Source organism: Taeniopygia guttata, chromosome 3 (assembly GCF_048771995.1).
Source record: "Taeniopygia guttata chromosome 3, bTaeGut7.mat, whole genome shotgun sequence".
NCBI classification, from domain to species: Eukaryota; Metazoa; Chordata; class Aves; order Passeriformes; family Estrildidae; genus Taeniopygia; species Taeniopygia guttata.
Window position 1 is genome coordinate 102,280,440 of NC_133027.1, and position 19,977 is coordinate 102,300,416.

Sequence of the window (19,977 nt, forward strand, 5' to 3'; positions counted from 1 at the left end):
GACAGCTGTTGCCTCACAGTTTTAAAAATATTATAATGATAAATCCAGCTCAGTAACTTGGAATTTAGGAGAAAGATTTTTGAAGTTTTATGGTGAGTTTGTGAATATTTTTCACCTATCCTTTGAGTTTTCTATTACATTTTTTTCCCAAATGTACTTGTGTATCTACCTCTCTTAGAAAATATGTGAATGCTAGATGGTCATTTAACACATCTGGAATGAAACAGTTTTATTTTAATATGTCTACATCGAGCTTTTTGAAAAGCAGGAAAGTTAAGATGCATCTTTTTGGGAAAAACATTTAGATAGCTGAAGTAAGTTTATGACTAAGTCAAACTCACACCAAACAGTAATTGAGGTTTTAAAGCCATATGACTAATACTTTACTGCCCCTTCATATGGTTCTCTACTCTGCAAACACAACTCATCCTTCCCCTACGAAACCAATCCTGCTCTAGTGCCATCATGCCCTGGAGGAATCATGTTTACTTATTTGCTCTTCTTGAACAGAAGACATTTCTCCATGGACAACCTCCTCATTTAAATGTGAGTTTTAAGTTTTCAAATCCTTTATTACCATGGGGTATCAGTAGGATAATTAAGGAAATTAAGGAGGTTAGACTGGAATATGTATCACTTTATTTCTTCTAATGAAAGAAGCTGGGTCTCAGAGAAGGAGAACGCAGGATGATCAGCTTTAGAACAATTTGTTTTACTTACTTGAATGGCAAAAAAACTTTCGTTAAGTTTGTTACCAAGTTTTCTTCCTTTTTCTTAAATAATTTCTGCCTCTGTGAAGTTCTCCATTTATAAGTATTTGTATTTCAGGAATCTTTCTGAAAGTTTCTGTTAAATTACAGCTAAATTCCAGACTGGAAGTTGGGCAATTTTTGAAAGCACATGTTTAAGATAGTAAATATAAAATAGTTTTAATGAACTAATTCAGTAGCTTTTTATTAATTACCTTAAAAATGTAATTTTTATTAAAAGAATAAGCCTGAGTACTTCATATACATAATACTTTAACTTTGTGATTCTATAGCTCTTCTGCAGAATTCTTAATCTTGATGTAGTTGCATATAAGAGCAACCTTTTAAAAATTGGCATTATACTTCCAGTTTACATATAATTTGATTTTTTCATATGGAAGGAATCTTTTTAATAGGGCAATAGAAATGTAAATTTAAAAATGCATTTAAATGGGTTGCTGCATTTAATAGTGACTTTAATAATTCTGCAGATCTCATGCATTTTTAGAAAAATTTTTCTTTCAATTCAGAAATGTATTTTCTTTCAATTAATGCATCAATAGAATATTTGTGGTGCCATCAGAATGAATGACATATTCTGGTAGTTATTTTAAATGTAAGAACAGAATGTATGTTCAGAAACAGCATTAAGAACAGCTCTGCTAAGTCCAAAAATCTGAGTAGATCATATGTTGCTGTATGACTTAGAAATATTTTAAATAATTAAAAGGCAGACTAAAGTTATATTACTAAAAAGAAACATGAAATTATATGGATGCTGCCTTTTCAACCCTTATTTAGTTTAAAAATATTTTTACAATATTGCTCCTGGGGACTAAGTTCAGTGGGAAAGGATGTAACGAGTACTCCACAGGCTTCAGTTCTCAGCTGTGCAGGAGCATACACAAAACGAGTTGCTGCAGTTAGAGGGAAATGAAATGCAGATTATATGCTTAGCACAAGCCTCCCAGCAGGAATGGTTAAGGGTACCATTCGTTCCAGAGAGACCTGAAGAGGTCTGGCTCCAGCTACAGCCTTATTGTTGCTAAGGGGACAGTGTTTGTCAAGCACTTTCTTTTGTTGCTAGACACTGTCGTCTTCCTCTACAGAGATCAGTTGCACCTCCTTTACATGCAGAGCAGCTACACAAAAGTACTTCAGTGCAATCCAGGGGTGGCAGCTTGAGCAAACCAGGTTACAGGTGGGAGGGCAGAGCAGCCCAGCACGGAAGCAGAGAGTGCACTAAAGGCAATTAGAGGCAGATGAAGAGTGAGAGCGAAGGAAGCTGTTTCATGGCAACAGGAGTGGCTTTGTCAAGGTTAGCCAAGAACAGCAACTATGGGTAGGTTTGGCCAGGGCTAGTCAATAAACCAGGACTGGCATACATACTGTGGGTAACTAACTCTGTAAAGCACCTCATGAATCTCTCATGAATCTGAATCCCCTTCCTTAGGAGCGTGATTAACTCCCTGTGCTGACACCACCACCTATGCATGCACCACTTTTCCAAGCTGCCTGGGCCACAGGGAAGAGAATCTCTCCCACTCTTGGATTCACAGTTCCAGCTGGTGAGCAACCAGCTTTAAGAACACTCTGACAGGAAAACTCTGTACCGTTCAAGCAATCTGAGATTTAAATGTTTTAATAACCAACACTGTGACAGCTTTAACTCTGCCTCTATCTATGCTGTGGTTTTACAGCTTGTGGCAGTTCAGTCTCTGTTCACACCATTTGCAGCCTCTCCTCTCTATCAGATGAGGCTGTGACAGCAAGGTCATTCATTTTATGCTGGCATGAACCAGGCCAATAGGCTGTTAGCATCCAGGACCTTGTTCTTTCTAAAAATAGCCCTTCAGGAGAACTGGATCATATCTTTCAATCCCTTTTTAATATTTTAAGTATGAATAATGGAGATTGAATTTAATTTTGTTCCACGGTGTTACCTTTGATGGCTTTTTGATGAAGATGATTTTTTCCATCAAAAAATTAGGTGTGGCTTTCTGAATGGCTGGCTGTTCATACTATGTATGTGCCTGTTTTCATATTACTATTTTATACTATGTCTTCTCTAATTAGATGTACACATAGCTCTTCTGTAAGAAAGCACATTAATCCCCATCCATTTGTGTGTTGAGATACATGTGATACCTGTTTTGCAAGAACACAGGGTTTTTTTGTTGGAAATTTGCATTAAAATGCATGCTTTTTTTTTTTAAGTGTAGCTGGAGTTGTGAAGGCCATTTGCTGGGCTTTGAGATTCCTACTGTTAGTTCCCAAGCATATTAGGGTTATGTGAACATGTTCTCTTTCTCAAATGTGTCTACCTGGGAAAGCTGAGAGAAGCCTCAGCTTAGGAACAGTTGGTCAAGTTCATCAAGATACCAGAAATATTTAGGTTCCTTCCAGTTTCAGGGAAACTAACTTCTGTGTAGAGGAAAGACAATGAAACTAGTACTCTCATTGCAGGAAAGGTCAGGAGAATGAAGCAATTGTGACATTTCAGCATTTGTACCTTGCATTGACAGCTTCTCAGCCATTCAAACAGCCTGTGCAAAGCTCTGGAATAATTGCAGATATCCTGTTAACACTGGGAATGTAGCAGAGGATAACATGGGAATAACCTAGAGATGTCCCACTGGGGAGGTATGGAGATAAGTGGTACAGAGCTACATCTGCAGGACACTCACTTCATTAGTTCAGCTTCTCATGGAAAAGCTGGCATGTCTGAATGTGTTGTGCATGAATTTAGCATATGACCTTTTTGTGTATACTTTTGGTTTACCATTTCTGTAGTTTACGTGAGCACATGGGCTCAATGATTAGCACATTTCTTCAGAATTGCATTTAATAGTCCTATCTGTATCTTCACGAGTTTTTTGTTTTAGGGCAGTGCAAGGGCAGTGGAATAATATTAACTTTGGTTTCTTGAGCCAGTTAAGATTTTTACGAATGCACCAGTAAGAATCATTGTGTTATTCATCCAGCTCTTAAGTTTACATGTGGCTTATGGCTAACAGAACATCCACTAGAATGAATAGGCATCAAAAATCACATTTTTGTTTATGCTTTTGGTTTTTATTTCTGTAGCAGATGCATTACCCATGGATTAACAATGTGAATCTGAACAAAAATCTTTCAATTTTGATTTAGCTTATAAGACCTTTTCCAACTGTATCCCAGTTGGAAATCTGACCTTGTGGAGTCCCAAATTTGGCAGAAGGAAGGTGCTGCTGGAAACACTATTTTCCAGTTTCTCAATCATTTATTCTTGAATATTAAATTACACATTGAGTATTATTTGGCCAAATCACTTGCTTCAAGAGTCAGGTTTATGTTTCTTTTCCAAGGAGTGGAGACTTGAGTGTATCTGATGTATGGCTCTTACCACATGTAGCTCTGCAATTCCAGAGGGCTCAGGTTGTCTTTCATAGCTTTCAAAAACTATAAGAAGCTAAATAAGCATCACAGGTTATTTATTTAGTGCCAGAAATCTTGATAATGCAAACCTTAATATTGAAAGGTCAGGTATTTAATGTCCTAATAAAGAACACTGTGCATGTGAAACTAATCTGATTGCAGATCTGATTGGCAGTGTTCACAAAATTGCTGCCAAAAATCCTTATGGGAAGTTGTAAACTGATATTCCAAATCAATTAGGACACAGCACTGTATTATAGTTCTTAGCTATCTTTTCATCTGCTAGAGTAATAATGTCTTTGGAGATCTTTTTTGAAGATGTTTCAGACGTTGTGTTTTCACTTCAACATTACAGGCTAGAGATTTTGTCTATTCGTCTCTTCACTTCAACATTGCTGCACCAGTTTTTTTTGCATTCCTATAAATATCTGCAAGGAGAGAACACCCTGGAGCAGCATATCATTGTGCTTCTTGCTGGGACTTTTTTAAGGCTCCTGGTCAAAAACTCAGAATTTCAGTTTTGTGGGAGTTTTGATCCCTTCTTTAAAAATCTGTTTCCTTTTCAGATTGAAACACAACGAGAGGGAAGATGTAGGTGTAGCACAACACAGAGGGAGGTGTAGCTTTCTGCATGCAGTTTTGGAAAGCCCCATTAAGTAAAATTTCAACGGAAGACTGAGTTTTCTAACTGAAAGATTTTATATAGATAAAATCGAGATACTTCATTTTAATATTATGTAAAAATATAATATGAAGGAAAAAGTCTTGAGATTAAAAGTTTTTATCTGAAATGCAAGACCTTGGATATTTCACCCCTTCCCCAATGGCATTTCAGTGAAATCGCTGTGTTTCTGTAGAGTACCTACAGCTGAATGAAATGGCAACATTCCACTGGAAAATTTACATGGAAGTTTTCGTCCACTGTTTGTTCAATTGTGAACTCACTTTGTTTGTATCATGACAATTGTAGATACCTTATCTGACATCTTAATTAGCAGATTATTAATCTAGGTCTTTGACCCTTCTGATTACTGATAGTCTGTGTTTTCTAACACTTCAGTTAGTCTTTTCATTCACACATGCCCTGATTTACTTATATTCTAAGTTTTCATGAAGCACAGACTCTTAAATTAGATATTTTTTAATACTAAGGTTATTAAGGCTAAGATAGAAGAGAAAATCCAAAAAGGTCTGGCAAGGATCAGGCCTTAAATGGATCTTTAATGTATTTCTCCTCCTAGGGCATTCATGCCAAAATTTCCAGCAGCTTTTGGTTTTAATTGCCAAAGTGGCTTCTCATCAGTGCAGTGGGAGAAGTTTCTCCTGTGTAGGTAGTTTGTTAAAAAGTTTAGGGTTTATGGGATTAAATTTATCCTTTATCAGTCAGATAGCTGCATTGCCGTCAGCAAATCTGTTGTCGTAATAGGTTCTTCCATTTGACAGGGAACTCCTGATAACCTGTAAATTGTTTGTACATTAACGATTTATCAACTTTACTTAAGGTCTGAAGTTGAGCCAATGTCATGTTTGTGTGCAGCTGTGCTATTTTGCAAAGGGCATACTTGTGGGATCACATGTAAATGCTTCCAGCGGAATGAATGGCCCACTGGATTCAGTAGACAATTTCTGACATGTCCAAACTGACCAGCTGTACTCCTTTTGTGCAGGGAACAGATGAAGCTACAGCTTACACAGCCTCAATTACATCATAGGAACAAAACTAAAATAGCTGAATTTTGGAAGTTTGTTCAAAATTTGTCCCTCCTGGTAAAATTGGGAAAAATGAGACTGTTATGGTGGTGGGCAGGAGTATCTGCTGTTTCAATAAAGCAAGACATTTTAAACATGTACTTGTGAAACTTAAGCACAAATAGAACAGATTTGATTCAGCATAGCTCTGAAAAGTCGTGTTTTGGTTCCTTACACATACATTTCACACCGTCTCTTTGTTGATGTGGAATCATGTTTGTCCTGAAACTGTTTTTCCAAACTGAGCTTTCATTACTTTTGTGGAAATTATGTGTTTCTTTAATGTTTTGAAAACCAAACCCCTGGACCAAGAATTACAATCATAGTGTCACTAATTCAAAAAAACATAGGTTCATATCTCACCCTCAAAAAGTCTGTCCAATGACATGAATTTCTGCATCCCATTATGGTAATTGCATACATGAATCATGGAATAATCATGACATGTGAGGCTCTCCAAAAATTTTGGATGACTTCTTAAACATCTCAAAAACTTTGTGTTGGATTCTGTATGGGTGGATGCCTCTGCCCTGGGAAGATTTAATGTAATCTGACTGGTAGTTCCTTCATACTGTGGATGCTGCCAAAAGCAGGGGGAGAAATAAAAAACAGAGCAGAGAAAAATAATAACCCTATGTACTTGATCCCACAGGCATTATCATCCCTGTACTCAATACACTAATATCATCAGAAAGATGGCCAGCTACAAAAACTGTAAGGAAAGCTTTGGGGCTTGAACACTTGCTAGGAGCAGGAGAGCTGAGGAAAAGGGATGGAAGGAAGAGGAAGAACAGCAAATCATTAGGGTATTTGAGGTAAATGTCAGTGCTGGTAGAGAGAAATATATTTGCCACTAAGCTTTGCTGACATTTTCTCTTTGAAGATCTTTTTAACAGTTGGTTCTGGTCAGGACATATGTCTGTCATTTGGGACTTGTGTTTTTCAAGACAGCCATTTTGCTCAGGCTGACTGTGCTTTTAAATGCCTCACTTTAACTTTTTTTTTTTTTTTTTCTCCTGAGGTGGAGAACAAATTTGAGAAAACACATTGATTTTTCTACATGACAAAAGATTTCTGAAGGCTGTGAGGCTGAAGGGGATTAATGCTTCCAGGATTTGAATGGTGACTAAACATTTGGCAGAAAGATGATACTGGTACAAAAGGTATTCCTCCTTACCATCTTGTGAAAATTTTCCTATGTTTGGTCAGTCTACCTATGTATGAAAAACCTGTTTGCAAGTAGTAATGTGTTTCTTTATAGCTCCAAACACTACCAGGACTTTCTGTCACAGTAACAGAATTTTATGTACATCCTACATCCTGTACAAGATTACAATATAAAATCCATAATATAAGGTCTCTGCTTGGCTGTTTTCTCTCTTAGTTTCAGGAGCCATGCATGGCTTGCCCCAGATGTCCTTCTGGATCCTTGTGGTAAAGGCTGCAGGGCTTTGCAAAACCCTGTCCTCTTTGCTCACTGTGATGATCCTTTTGCCACTTCTGGGAGGTGAGGAAGAGAGTGTAGAAGAAGAATTTCCTGGGTGGGATAACAACTACAGAACTCCAGGGAAAGAGAGGCTGGTACAACTGCAAGAGAGTTGAGGAAAGGGCATAGAAGGGAGAGGAAGAACCTGTGGCAGTGGGACAGAGGAAGGAGTAGCAACAGAGGCTCCAACACCTCTTGACCTGCTCCAACAGGTCCAGAGCCTTCTTATGTTGGTGGTCCCAGAGCTGGATATGGTATTCTAGGTGTATTCTCATGAGAGTGGAATAGAGGGGGAGAATCCCTTTAAACTTAACTCCAAAAGACAGTTTCAGCATGATATTTTAAAAGAAAGGGGAAAGAATCTTGGAAAAAACAATTTGTAGAGGCAGCACTAGAGCTGCCACAAGCAGTTTTGTGCAGTTATGGATGTGGCTAGTTAATGTAATGAAGCAAGCTGGTTTTATCATAAACTGTGAGTTAGAAGTGGCTGAGGTGACTTGGTCTGTTCAGCCTGGAGGAGGCTGAGGGGAGATCTCATTGCAGTTCCAACTTCCTGGTGGGGGGAAGAGGAGGGGCAGGCACTGATCTCTGCTCTGTGGTGCCCGGTGACAGGACCTGAGGGAATGGCCTGGAGCTGTGTCAGGGGAGGTTTAGGTTGGATATCAGGAAAAGATTCTTCACTGGAACAGGCTCCCCAGGGCAGCGGTCACAGCACCAGCCTAGCAGAGCTCAGGGAGCGTTTGGACAATGCTCTCAGGCACGTGGTGTGACTCTTGGTGTGTCTTGTGCGGAGCCAGGACTTGGACTCGATGACCCTTTTGGGTCGCTTCGAACTCAGGGTATTCTCTGATTCTGTGAAGCAGAAGCGTGAAGCGCGGCTTTGCCGGCGCTCAGCGCCCTCGGAGCTTTGGGCTTTATTTCAGCTACTCTCTTCGGGAAGGAAAGCCAGGGAACAGCACCGTGGACAGCGGCGGAGCTTCCCTTGGCGGGCCGTGAGGGGCTGAGGGCTCCGGCGGCGGGCGGGGCGGGCGGGGCCGGGCGGCGGCGGGAGGAGTGACGCGGCCCGGCCCCGCCCCGCTCACCTCCGGCCCGCCCCTCCCGCCGCTCCCGCCTGGCAGCCGCGGCGCCCGGCAGCGCCTCTCCTGCGTGCGCTCCCTCCGCTTGGTACGGCCCACCCCGCCGGGGATCATGGCGATTGATGGTAAGTAGGCCAATAACGGGCTCCTCTCTCTCGCCCCGAACCGCTCCCCTCCCCCAGCCCCCTCCTCTCCCTCTCCTCCCCCGGGCACGGGGAGAGGGGCGGCTCCGGGGGGAGGGAGGGCTCCCACCGCGGCGGGAGGTGGGGGCGCGCCGGAGCCGAGCGGGACCCCAGCCGGGAGGGCGGCGGGGGGGCGCCTCCTCTGCTCCCCGTCCCCCTCGGCCCGGCTGCGGGGGCTACGGGTCAAGGGCTCTTGGATGATGGGGGAGAGGTGAGTGTGGTACCCTCCTCCCGTCTCCGTGCCCAGGAGCCGGGCGGGGTAAATAAATCCCTGGCACGCTGGCCGGCATCCTTCCTTCTCCTCCTCCTCCGCCGCCGCCTGCCCTGGGGATGCCGGGCGTGCGCCCGTGGGCGTCGCGGAGGGGACCCGAGGAGGACGGAGCCATCCATCCCTGCGTGCCGTGAGCCGCCCTGGCTCCGGCGGGGAGGCGCGGGCGGGCGGCGCAGCCCCCCGGGCCGGGCTCTGCCGCCCCTGCCCGCCGCGGGTCCCGGGCTGCCGGCGCTCCCCGCACCCCAGCCGGGAAGGTCGGTGCCGGAGGGGCGCAGCCCCGTCCACCCTCCCCGCAGGGACTTTCCCAACTGCTCTAAAACTCGTTGTCACTCTCCTGGCCCCGGAGTCTCTGAAAACTGAGTCCCCAGGCGAGGGATGCTCCCTGCTCTCCGCCGGTTGCTGGGCGCTAACAGGCTGCACAGGAGCTGCTGTCCGCAGATCTTTCTAGTCATCACTTAGAAACAACAACAAAGGAGCGAGATGTACTAGACACTTGTTGGGTTTGTTTGGAGATGCTCATCTTCAAAGGCAAGGCTTCTGAGCATTGCTTTGAAACCTCTGCTCTCGACTCTGAGAGTAATTTTACACCTCGTTAAAAATCCTTTAAAAAAACCCAAAAAACCCAAACAGAACTTTATTTCTAGCCAGACAAGGACCTAAAGTATACAGCTTCCTCAGCCAAGGTGTTTCTTTCTGAAAGCATCTGTTGTTATAGCTTGAAGGATTTAGGAAAACAGTGGGTATGTGGGGGAAACAAACTGTTCTGGTTTGTTTCGCATGTGGGATGCTTCTCTGCTGTCAGTTTCCCTGGATTCAGGCCTCTGTAACGAGAAGTTGCACTGATCAAGAAAAGCTGCGTGTTCACCCTGTCTTGGAAGCTGTGCACACCAGGAGTCTGAGCTGGCCAGCTTTGTGTTGGCTGGGTTCTTTTCTGCTGAAAAGTCCTCTTAATATTATCAAGAAGATAGCAAAAAAAATCTGCTGGATCTGGATGTTTTACATAACTTGAGCTCAGGAAAAAAAATTATCCTTTAAAATCTGTCTCTGTTTTCATTTCAGGCAGTATTATCCCAGAAATCTGTGAGGATCTGTTAGATCTAAAAATATTCACAATATGTGAAATTCATGTGTAATATTTTCAGAGGATTTAGGGTATTATTTCTTTAAAGTTAACGCAAATAGCCATGGATGAATAAAGCAATCTAGCCTTTGAAAAGAATGCAACACTTCTTGTTATGGCCAGAGTTAAGAAATAGCTCAACTGCCCTGTTGATGCTTATTTGAAATATCAAAAATGGGACTTAAGCTCTTGAGAAAATTTGGTGCATAGTTTACATTTAAATGTGAGGTGGGATTAAAAAGCATTCCAGTCATCAAAGTGGTCTGCTAGGTTTTGATTTAGGGCTCTTCCTGAAGACAGCAAATACAATGTATTTTTCTGCTGTAGCCTGTAGCAGGCATGCCTCCTCCTCTTTGTTTTCAGCTGACTGGCTGGTTGATAATAGGGCTGTTGGTAGGTGTTACAATTTTTATTCCTTATCTTGGTGATCTCTCTCTCCTGTAGTGCAACATTGCCTTGCCTTGACTGTAATTTTTAGCAGTACTATGTCCTGGCCAGCAGTTTAAAAATATGAGTTTGGGTTGAATATTAGCTCTTGAAGGCAGTCTCAAACCATGGAATTTCTAGTCTAAACTGTCAAAATACAGAATTTGCATTGTGTCAAAGTAAATTTGTAAATGTATTTAAGTCAACAGATAAAATACTTTGCTCAGTTTTAAGGACACGGCATTTGGCCGGATTTTTAATTTTTTTTTTTTTTTTTTTTTGGTAGAGGCAAAGAAAATAAACAAGACTGAAAACTTCTCTCTGAATAATAAATATAAAATAGTTTAAAACTCCTTCAAAGCAGGACATAGGTATGAAGAGTGCACAAAGTTAAAAGAGCGCAAATTAATATAGAATTTGTTAGCTGCTTTTGTCTGTTCTTAAAAATCTTTTAAAGTACCATTTCCAGTGTCACTTTTTCAGCATACCAGCTTCCAGTGGTTCTAACACTAAACCCCAGAGCTTTTGTAAAAGTGAGGCATTTTGTATGAAGTGTTAGAGAGGACCAGGGTGCCATGGCTAGGGACCCTTTTGGTCAATATCAGTGGTTTGTTGCACCCACTGACAGACTTTTAAAACACAAGTATTCTTCATGTGACTAAGTTCTAAGCCCTAATCTAGTGATTGCAGGAACTGTGACATCTTTTTCTTTAGACTTCATGTCATGTTAAAACACGTTCCATTTGTATATCTTTATTAAGATAGGGTTTGCATAGGTCAGGCAATCTCAGATTTGTGAGGAAATGACAGCAATTCTATTGGAAAAATTCTGGCACAAATGAGTTTAAAGAATGGTATTTGCAGTTATTATTGTCTGTATAGTTATCCCCCAAAACACAATTACTATTTACTAGGAGCTCTGTTTCATTATGCAGGGTTATTTATTGCTTAATATTTCCACTATTTCCACATAGGGCAGGATTAAGACAAAGAGTATCAGAAAGGGGAGCTGTTAAATATGGTAGAGAGTAAGGCCATACTGAAAGCAGTAGTAAAACCAGACTGGTGGGCAGTCTGAGATTAAAATCCTCCCATCTACTGCTGCTCAAGCCTGGGATCTTGTGGCAGTTTTCTTGGAGTGGGGAAGAAAGTTGAGGAGTGGCTTCTGAGAATCCTTCAGCAGCACTGTGGTAATAATGTTCCTCATGGCAGCATTAACTTGGTTGTTCTATGCTGCTTCTCCTCTTTTGAGCAGTAGCAAAGCTTTGGTGCCTGCCTCAAGAGAAGTCTATTGAATTGAGGTCTAGGTGAGGAACCAGCAATGGAAATCAATCACACTGCATTGCATGGAGAGGGGGAGGCAAAGAACTGTTAGAGGTCACAGGTGGAATGTTTTATAACCTAAGGCAGAATTGTGTGTCTTGTATATCCTCATGAATCTACTTTTACCAGATTTTTGGGCCTCACTTGAACATGCTGTAATCTAGCGCAGTCTATATAAGTTTATGTTTCTCAAGGAGGGGAAGAAATCTATAGATGAATCTTCTCAGACTGAGCTAAATCTTTTTGATTTTAAACTCTTTCATATAGTTTCCATTGTAAGGAGTTTAGTGCTAACAAATGAGAAGTAGCATTAAAGACAATAATGAGCTGTACAGATAAAAGGAATCTAGTAGAGGAGAAAGAATTACAATTGGTGTTGGTGTTGTCTTCTAGTAAGTTACTGATAGAGTAATGAGACTAATGTATGTACCTTTTTGATAATTTTGTTTCTGGGTGTCTGTGCAGTGTCCTGATATCTCTGAGGTTTCTGAGAAGATTATCTCCTTCTTTTTCCCCCACCCTCCAGCTGCTTGGTTTGGAGCAGACAGCTGCACCTGTTTGTGCTGTGTGGGGGTTTATTAGCTGGTGGGCTGTCCTTGTGTTCCATGGGGTTTGTGTGTGTGTTGTATTTGGCTGATGATTTTTATGAAACATTACATTAGATTCTTAAAACTTTCTGACTATTTTGTCTTAAATTAGCCAGAGAATTTGTAAACAATACAAGGATGAGGCAGGAAGTAAACTGTTTAATTATATAACACTCATTTCCTTGGGAAACAAATTATGGAATGAACCCACTTTTTGTTTATGGATACAAAAAGAGTATTTAGAACACTGCTTCATACAGGTCACATGAAAACTATGCCTAGTTGCTAATTTCCAGAATCTAGAAAAGGAAACAACGGAGCAATGAGCTGCTTACAGAGCTTAAGTAGGAGTATCATGTGTAGCTTGTAGGTTGAATCTGGCCTGGGGAACAGTTTTATATTGACTTCCCAGTTACCTGGGCTGTGCAGGTGTCAGTGCAGGGTGCACTAGAAGGGTGTAAGGTGACATGGAGATCCTCAAGTTAGTGCTGACCTGAAATGACAGTAGTGCTGATCTGAATCCAAGTTGGTGTGGCCAGGCCAGGGGTTGAGCAGTATCATCAGTATTTTATGAAGCCTAAATGTAAGAATACATATTTTATGCTTAGGCCCATTTTTTGTCAGCTATGTGGTGGATCACATGTCAAGGTATCATAATGGATCAGCCACACAGAATTTGTTTAATTCTGCCTTATGCTTATCCAGTGACTGTGGTGGAAACTATTCAGTGAGTGTTGCCTGGTATTGCCATTGTAAGGATGATTGCCTGTGTTATTTGCTGATGACAGTGAAACCTTGTGCCACAGGCAAAATCACCAGTTTCCTGGTTGGATTGTCTTATGCCATCATCTCTGTATATTGAATCTATTGAAATAAAGTAAGTTAGCAGGTCTCATATCTTTTAGATAACAAAGGGGGCAACCGTTTTTTAAAAAACCCCACCTAATCTCTAATGTTTTACAGACTTCTTTTTGACAAGTTCCTCGTGGGCTGAGATGAAGCTATCATAGTTAATATGAGAACAGTTGACGTGTTCAGAGTGAAATTTTTTCTGGAATTATCTTAATTTTTAATGCCTAACGCTTCTGCAAATTGAAATTCTTGGCTTTCAAGATGGGCATGCAGGAAAGTAAACATGGAGTCATTACCTGATTAAAAATGTTTGTCTGTGTTGCCATCCAAATACAGGGAACCTCTTAGAAAGGAAAGAGTTTTGCTGTCTTCCAGAGAACTTTCAACTGTTTTAACCACTAGGTCTTATTTTCTCTTCAGCCTAATTCAGTTATACATCTTCCAGCCTTTGTAGCGATTGATGGAAGGGATTCACAGCTGATACTCTCAAACGTTTTCCTGTATACTGTCAGCTTTTGAACTGCATAAGGCCAAGGGTCTGTGTTGCATGTAAAGGTTGGAGTGGATTTCAAGTCAGCAATTAATCACTGAACCTCCTAATTTTTGTGCATTTCACTTATAGAGATGGGAGATCTTTCCTGATTTCTGTGTAAATCTGCTTGTAGAATAAGACAGGGAAATTTTGGGAGGATTTTGAAAGTTCATCCTAAGACAGCAAGTGAGTGTTGATTCTGTGAACTAATAGATCCCATTCTGCAGAGGAGAATAATCTTTGATGTGAAAAGGGGTAAATTCAGTATGACTGACACATCCTGTTGGTAGTTTTGTTGTGTAGGCTAAAATAAGCAGTTTTCCTACCAAACGGAATCTTTTGCAATACAAACTCTTCTTAGTAATTTCCTTTTGTATCACAAACTTAATGCATTGTCTGAAATATTTGAAACAATTTCTATGAATATATTTCTCCATAGATCATAGAGTCATTCTAAAAGAAGAAATGTTTCTCAGTTTACTTTCTACTGTGAAACTTTGCTCTAGAGTAGTGATTAGTAGTGTTAATTAAAAATGTTAAGAATTTGCTAAAAGTCATTCTAAATTTTCATTTTTTTTTTGTTTTCAGCTTTTGTTGCTGATATCTTTTCTATTACTTGAACATTTGATAGCATTGTACATTGCTTGTCAATGTATGTTTGATCTTTTTGTCATTTTCAGTGAAATTGTTTTCTGCTTTTCTTTCTATTTTTAGTAAAAAAAAATTATAGGTTTTAGGTCAGATTTGAACCATTTATACTGGACGTTTCTATTGCTAGTTTTATTTACTGTAATTCTTCATTTCCACCAGTAAGACTTATCTGAAAAAATACTTGACTGAGAACAAAGTGAAATAAAGAACATACTAATACTTTTTTAGTGCTAAATATATTTCAGTTGTCAGAAGAGTAGGGAAAGAGATGTTTGTGGTCATTTTGGATAGAAAGGAAGCAGAGATAATAATACTGTTTACATGATGAGAGGAGACTGTCCCAAATAACCTCTCTACTTTATGACTTAGCTCAGGAAAATCCATCTCTTTTTAGCTGCTTTCAGTCCATAGAGATGCTTCTATTTATTTCAATATGGGTAGGATTAGATGCAAAATTTGTTTTTGAGAAACAGAAATGGCTATGCTGTTCTTGATCAATTGTCACTGATTGCTAATTCATTTGTCAGTGTCATTGGTTCTGTTGATTATAAATATAATTTTAAAAGAAAGTATTTCCCATGAAAAAAATGTTTTGATGCTTGCCATTACTTTTATAATGGATAACAAAACCCAAAATATTCTTAGGACAGGTTGATAACCTATCCTTAGGCTAAGGAATTACTAGATAGGGATCTTTTTAAATGGTGCCAGCAAAGAAGATAGTCTTTACATCAGGAGTTTGTATATAAAATCAGAACATAGATTTCTGAGTTTTACTCTTCTGATCTTGAACATCTCTGCTGCTAATATAGTCTGATGGTTATTTCTCTTATTAGTGGGTTAGACAGTGAATAATTGTTCTATATTCACCTGTTTATGTCCATCTGTTGTGGGTTTTTTTCAGGTCCAAGAGTCTTAGTCTATTAAGTCACTCCTCATATGGAAACCATTTGTTTTTAAACTATTTTTATTGACTTTTTTTGGGTCTTTCTCTGTCTGCTGTTGTTCTATTTTATTTTTTGAGGTTGTGGGACCAAGAGGAGACCAAAACTGCACAAAATGTAAAAGATGTAAACATATAAATAAGTATATATAATAGCAAGTTTTCTTTTTTACTTTGCTGTGTCTCTCCTTATAAATTCAGATGTGGTTTGCTTTTTAGTTTGCTTTTTGACTCGTTCCTTAGCATTCAACTTTAAACATTTATATTTTTATGTATGCAGTATTATTTGTAGACTGAACTTGTGAAAAAGGATGCTAAAGGAATGCAGAGGTGATTTTACACCATAAGTCAGGATGGGCTCTTATTATATGTAGCCTTTTCAGGAAAAACACTGATGGCAGCTGTAGGGTTGCTCTTGTGCAAAAGTCTTCAGCTTTATTTATTTTCCATTACAGCTGGTGTCCATTTATCCAAGTCCAGCATTCCGTTCATGGCATGAGGCAGTTTTTCAAGTAGATTTGTTGGTATATGGAACTCAGAAGTCTTCAGTATAGCTTTCTTTTTTAATAAATCTGTAGCATGTTGTATGAAACCCTTAACATAAGAATGGTTTTCCCTGGTCCCTTGCATACCTAGCAGAAGCACTGGTGGTCCCACATGCTTAGACATGGTAACATTAACATTGTGTTGGGCTTTATCACTTGCATCCTGTTTTATGTTTCTACACTGTAGCACCCTGTTCCTGCTACTCAACCTGCTCGGTGTTTTCATTCTGCGCTGGAATGTCGTGGGTTTGCCAAGGGAAAAATAGTTGTCTATTGTTGAATAAAACGTTAAGTAAACGTTTGTTGAATGTGATCCAAACTTATGAAAATGCTAATTAAAAAACAATTCTCAGCAGGAAAGTAATATATCATGTAAAAAGTGCATCCGAAAAATTACACCTGCTGACAAAAGGCTTTTGTGATACAGTGTAATGTTCTGCTGCAGCTACAATATGGATTTTTTTCTGAAGAATAATGAATTTTATATGCAGCAGCCTAAGTTGCATCACAGTTTTGGTGCTGGAACTTGGACTGTGCACTGTGTTTGTTGGTGGGATGGAATGTACCCTGGCTGAGTTTATGGATGATGCCAGGGAAGGAGTAGTTAATAAGCTGGAGGGCAGGGCTGGCAAGCTCTCAGCAAGCTCAGAGTGGGCTGAAGGATCCTCAGAAACTTCCACAAGGACAGGTGAAGTGCAAGCCCTGCACTACCAGCTGCAGGCAGGCTGGCTGGGAGCACCTCTGAGCAAAAGACCCTGAGCATCCTGGTGAGCAGCGAGCTGAGCATGGACCAGCCACGTGTCTGTGGCCTGTATCCAGCTGTGCTAATCTGTCGGAATCTGAAGGTATTGGTGATTCCGAGATTGTAGAAAGTCTCTGTCTTTCTGCCCCGTTGTCAAAGAAGAAGCCATGATTCGTCTGTGCTGTTTTCAAGGTTGTTTATTCTGTTTATCTCTAACATGTTCTGCTGCCCTGCCGCAGGTCTGTCCTGCAGGGCAGCGTGTGGGGCTCTGCCCTCAGTGGGATGTTACAAACATTATATACCAGAAACTACCTGTGCTATATTTACAATAATGTGCCAATACCTATCATCTACGTTGAACAGTGTGTCCCCAGCCTAAACCAATAGAAAAATGCCAACACTACAGTGAAACATGGAGGGCATGAAGAAGGAGGAAAAGGACAAGACACACCCAATTCCTCCATCTTGTCCCCTCTGAACCCCTAATCTAGAAATCTAAAATTTTACTTTTGCACCCGTGTCACACTTAATTATTACTCTTATCAAACACTCAAAGCTTGTAATTCATCCTGTAAGATTGAAAACTCCTCTCCATGGACAGCATGAGAAGCTGACAAACTGGAGAGACCTCAGCAGAGTGCCGCTAAGCTGGGAGGGAACTTTGAGTACCTGGCACATGAGGAGAGGCTTAGGAAATACATTTGTGTAGTCTGGGGAAATGGGACAGGCGCTCTTGCAGCCTTCCATTGTGCAAGGGGGTCTGAGAGATGGACATGGGTTCTTAAGCTGCCCAGGGAAAGCGTGTGGGCAGTGGGTGTGAGCTATGTCAAGGGGAGTCCTGGCTGGATGTAAGGGAGAAGAGCTCGCAGTGGCAGGGGTGACACCTTCCCCCTGAGAACCACTGGTACCCCCAGAGGTCTTGGAGTTGTGGTCATTGCAGAATGTGGCTGGTTGAGGCTCAGAGGAGCTTTCTCTAATGCCTGTCCTGGTCTGAAGTCTTTGAGAGTACCAGATTCCCATTCATTTCCAACATATATCACTCTATGGTAATGCTTGTCCTAAATTTTCTTAACAATTATTATCAGTATCTAGTGGTGAAATTCCAGCTAAACTCTGAGCATAGTAGAACTTTGAATTTTGAATTGTGCTAGTTTAGAAAGACATAAAATTTTCAGTTAACATAAAACTTACTGTCTTTGATCTACATATTTTCATCTTGTTGCTGCCATAATCATCTTAGCAAATAGAGACTTGGTTGACAAAACCTTTGTCTTTTATTGAAAAAATTAAACTTCATTAGGTGTTTCAGCTGCCTCTGGAAAACATCTGGCCATTCTTTTTGTGTTAAATGAATGATTTAGATTTTTAGGTGGTTCTTCTTGCTCAAGAAAATGAAAATGTTTTGTTGAATGTGCAGTTCTAAATTTATTTGATCTTTCATTATTTTTCATTTTACTTCCATTGTCTGACCCAAGTGTGTACCCAAGTGGGTTTGTTTATCTACTCAGATTACATTTTGGACAGAGTATTATGTTGTTTTATATGCAAACTCACTCAAAACCTTAACATCTTAAATAGGAGATTATATTCCTAGTCAAGATGGAGTTGAACTAATAATAATTTGTGTTTAAATCAAGCATAAATTTTAATTAACCATAACATTATGGTGAACTAACACTATACTATGATAAATTACCTAAAAATAATACTTAAAGAATAAAATTTAAGTGTGTCATGCCACTGAACCTTTGGGATTTGTGGGCTAACCAACACAAACGCACTGTTTTCAGAATGAAATGCTAAATTAATGGTTGGCATCTTGCTGTCATGCAAGATGTTTCCATATTTTCCGTTTGGTTTCTTTCAGTAAATAGTTTGTTAAAAGCTGAGAGAATTCTTGGGAGTCGTAAAGATGGAAATACTTGGGTTTATTTGTTAATCCATGAATAAAAGCAAGGTGTGAATTATGTATTAGTTCCACAGTTTCGAGGACCACAAGGGAAGAAAATAATCAGTCCAAGTCAATTGAAGATAAAATTTCATGTCTTTAATATGTTAATTTAAAATTTAAAAGATACTTCCTTTACCTTTTCTATAATTTGATGTATTTTTATTTAACGGTTGATTTCCATCCAAAAGCAGTTTGAAAAAAAAGAAAGAAATGAATCACCTATTAAAAAAAGAAATAACATTCTAGCATTTTCTAGGAAAATGAATAAAATCCTGACTGTATGCCTGTTAAATTATATAAATTTGGTTTGTAACCTTGTGATCAATAAAAAGCATGTTGATTAATGTAAAGGCTGTATTTGGTGGAACACCATTTTATATTAGAAGTTGAATGTTTGAGTAAAGATCTCTTGCTTTATAAAACAGTAGGTAGCAATGCAGAATCCGAATCTAGAATTAGTATTTTGTGATACAATTCAAACTGGTTGATTTCACTGAGAGCAGTGAATATAAATAAAATCTCTTGGTGCTCTCTTCCCTCAGTGAGTTTTAGGTGAATCCTTATTTTTAACTACCTGGCATCTGTGTAATGAAAAATCCCTTTATTTTTTTGCCATAATTTTTATTTTTTCTTCACTGCTGAATTTAACAGGGAAGAAATTCTAGGGAGAAGACTTTCAGTCACTCTTCTGGTTTGATGATTGCAATGACTTTAAAGAAGATTGTAATCTCCTCCCTCTGTCCGGTTTTGGGTTTTGTTTGTTTGTTCTTTAATGCTGTGTTATTATAAAAGCGGATTATGTTTTTAATTTATTTTTTCTTATGTTTTTCTTGCAAAATCCTTTCTGAATGAAAATGGTGTTGCCTAGCTTCTAGAATGCACTGAAAAGAGGGAATTATATTGCTATTGCAACTGGATTTTGTAAGGGTGATGACTCTACAAAACTCCTGGGATCCTCAGACTCACTGATACTTAATTTCCTATTCAAGAGTATATTTGAAGCTTGTATTTCATATTTCTGAGTATGTTGACATAAAATGAGCATTATTTTTACTTTTATGGACTTTTTTTTTTTTAGAAGAGTTGCATTTTCTTCCATTTATTTGATCCCTTCTATCCTTTCTCACTCCAATATATGGATTTCCTACAGTTATTTCTTTAAAGTGTAAATTTAAGTAGAAATAGAGGTGTTTTCTTAAAGCTTTACAGTACCATCTGCTAGTGTTACCAATTAAGAGTTTGAAGTATTGGTTGATATCATTACATGCTGTATTGTATGTCATAATTAATTTATTATGGAATCGAGAGCAATAAGTGCTTTATAATGTATTTCCATATTTTTGAGATGGGCAGAATTTTGTTACCTAAAGCTTGT

At 39.6% G+C, this 19,977-nt stretch overlaps 1 protein-coding gene across 5 annotated transcripts in view; it reads left to right on the forward strand.

Moving 5' to 3' along the window:
• The first annotated feature begins 438 nt into the window (after positions 1 to 438).
• Positions 439 to 19,977, forward strand: part of SYT14 (synaptotagmin 14) — a 96,188-nt gene continuing 76,649 nt past the window's right edge. For 2 of the 5 annotated variants that reach the window (XM_030269058.4, XM_030269059.4), the window contains exon 1: positions 8,448 to 8,602. In XM_030269058.4, coding sequence (XP_030124918.3) covers positions 8,590 to 8,602 — 13 coding nt within the window. In that variant the 5' untranslated portion in view covers positions 8,448 to 8,589. The other 3 variants (XM_041715418.2, XM_030269060.4, XM_072927528.1) reach the window with 3 other exon arrangements.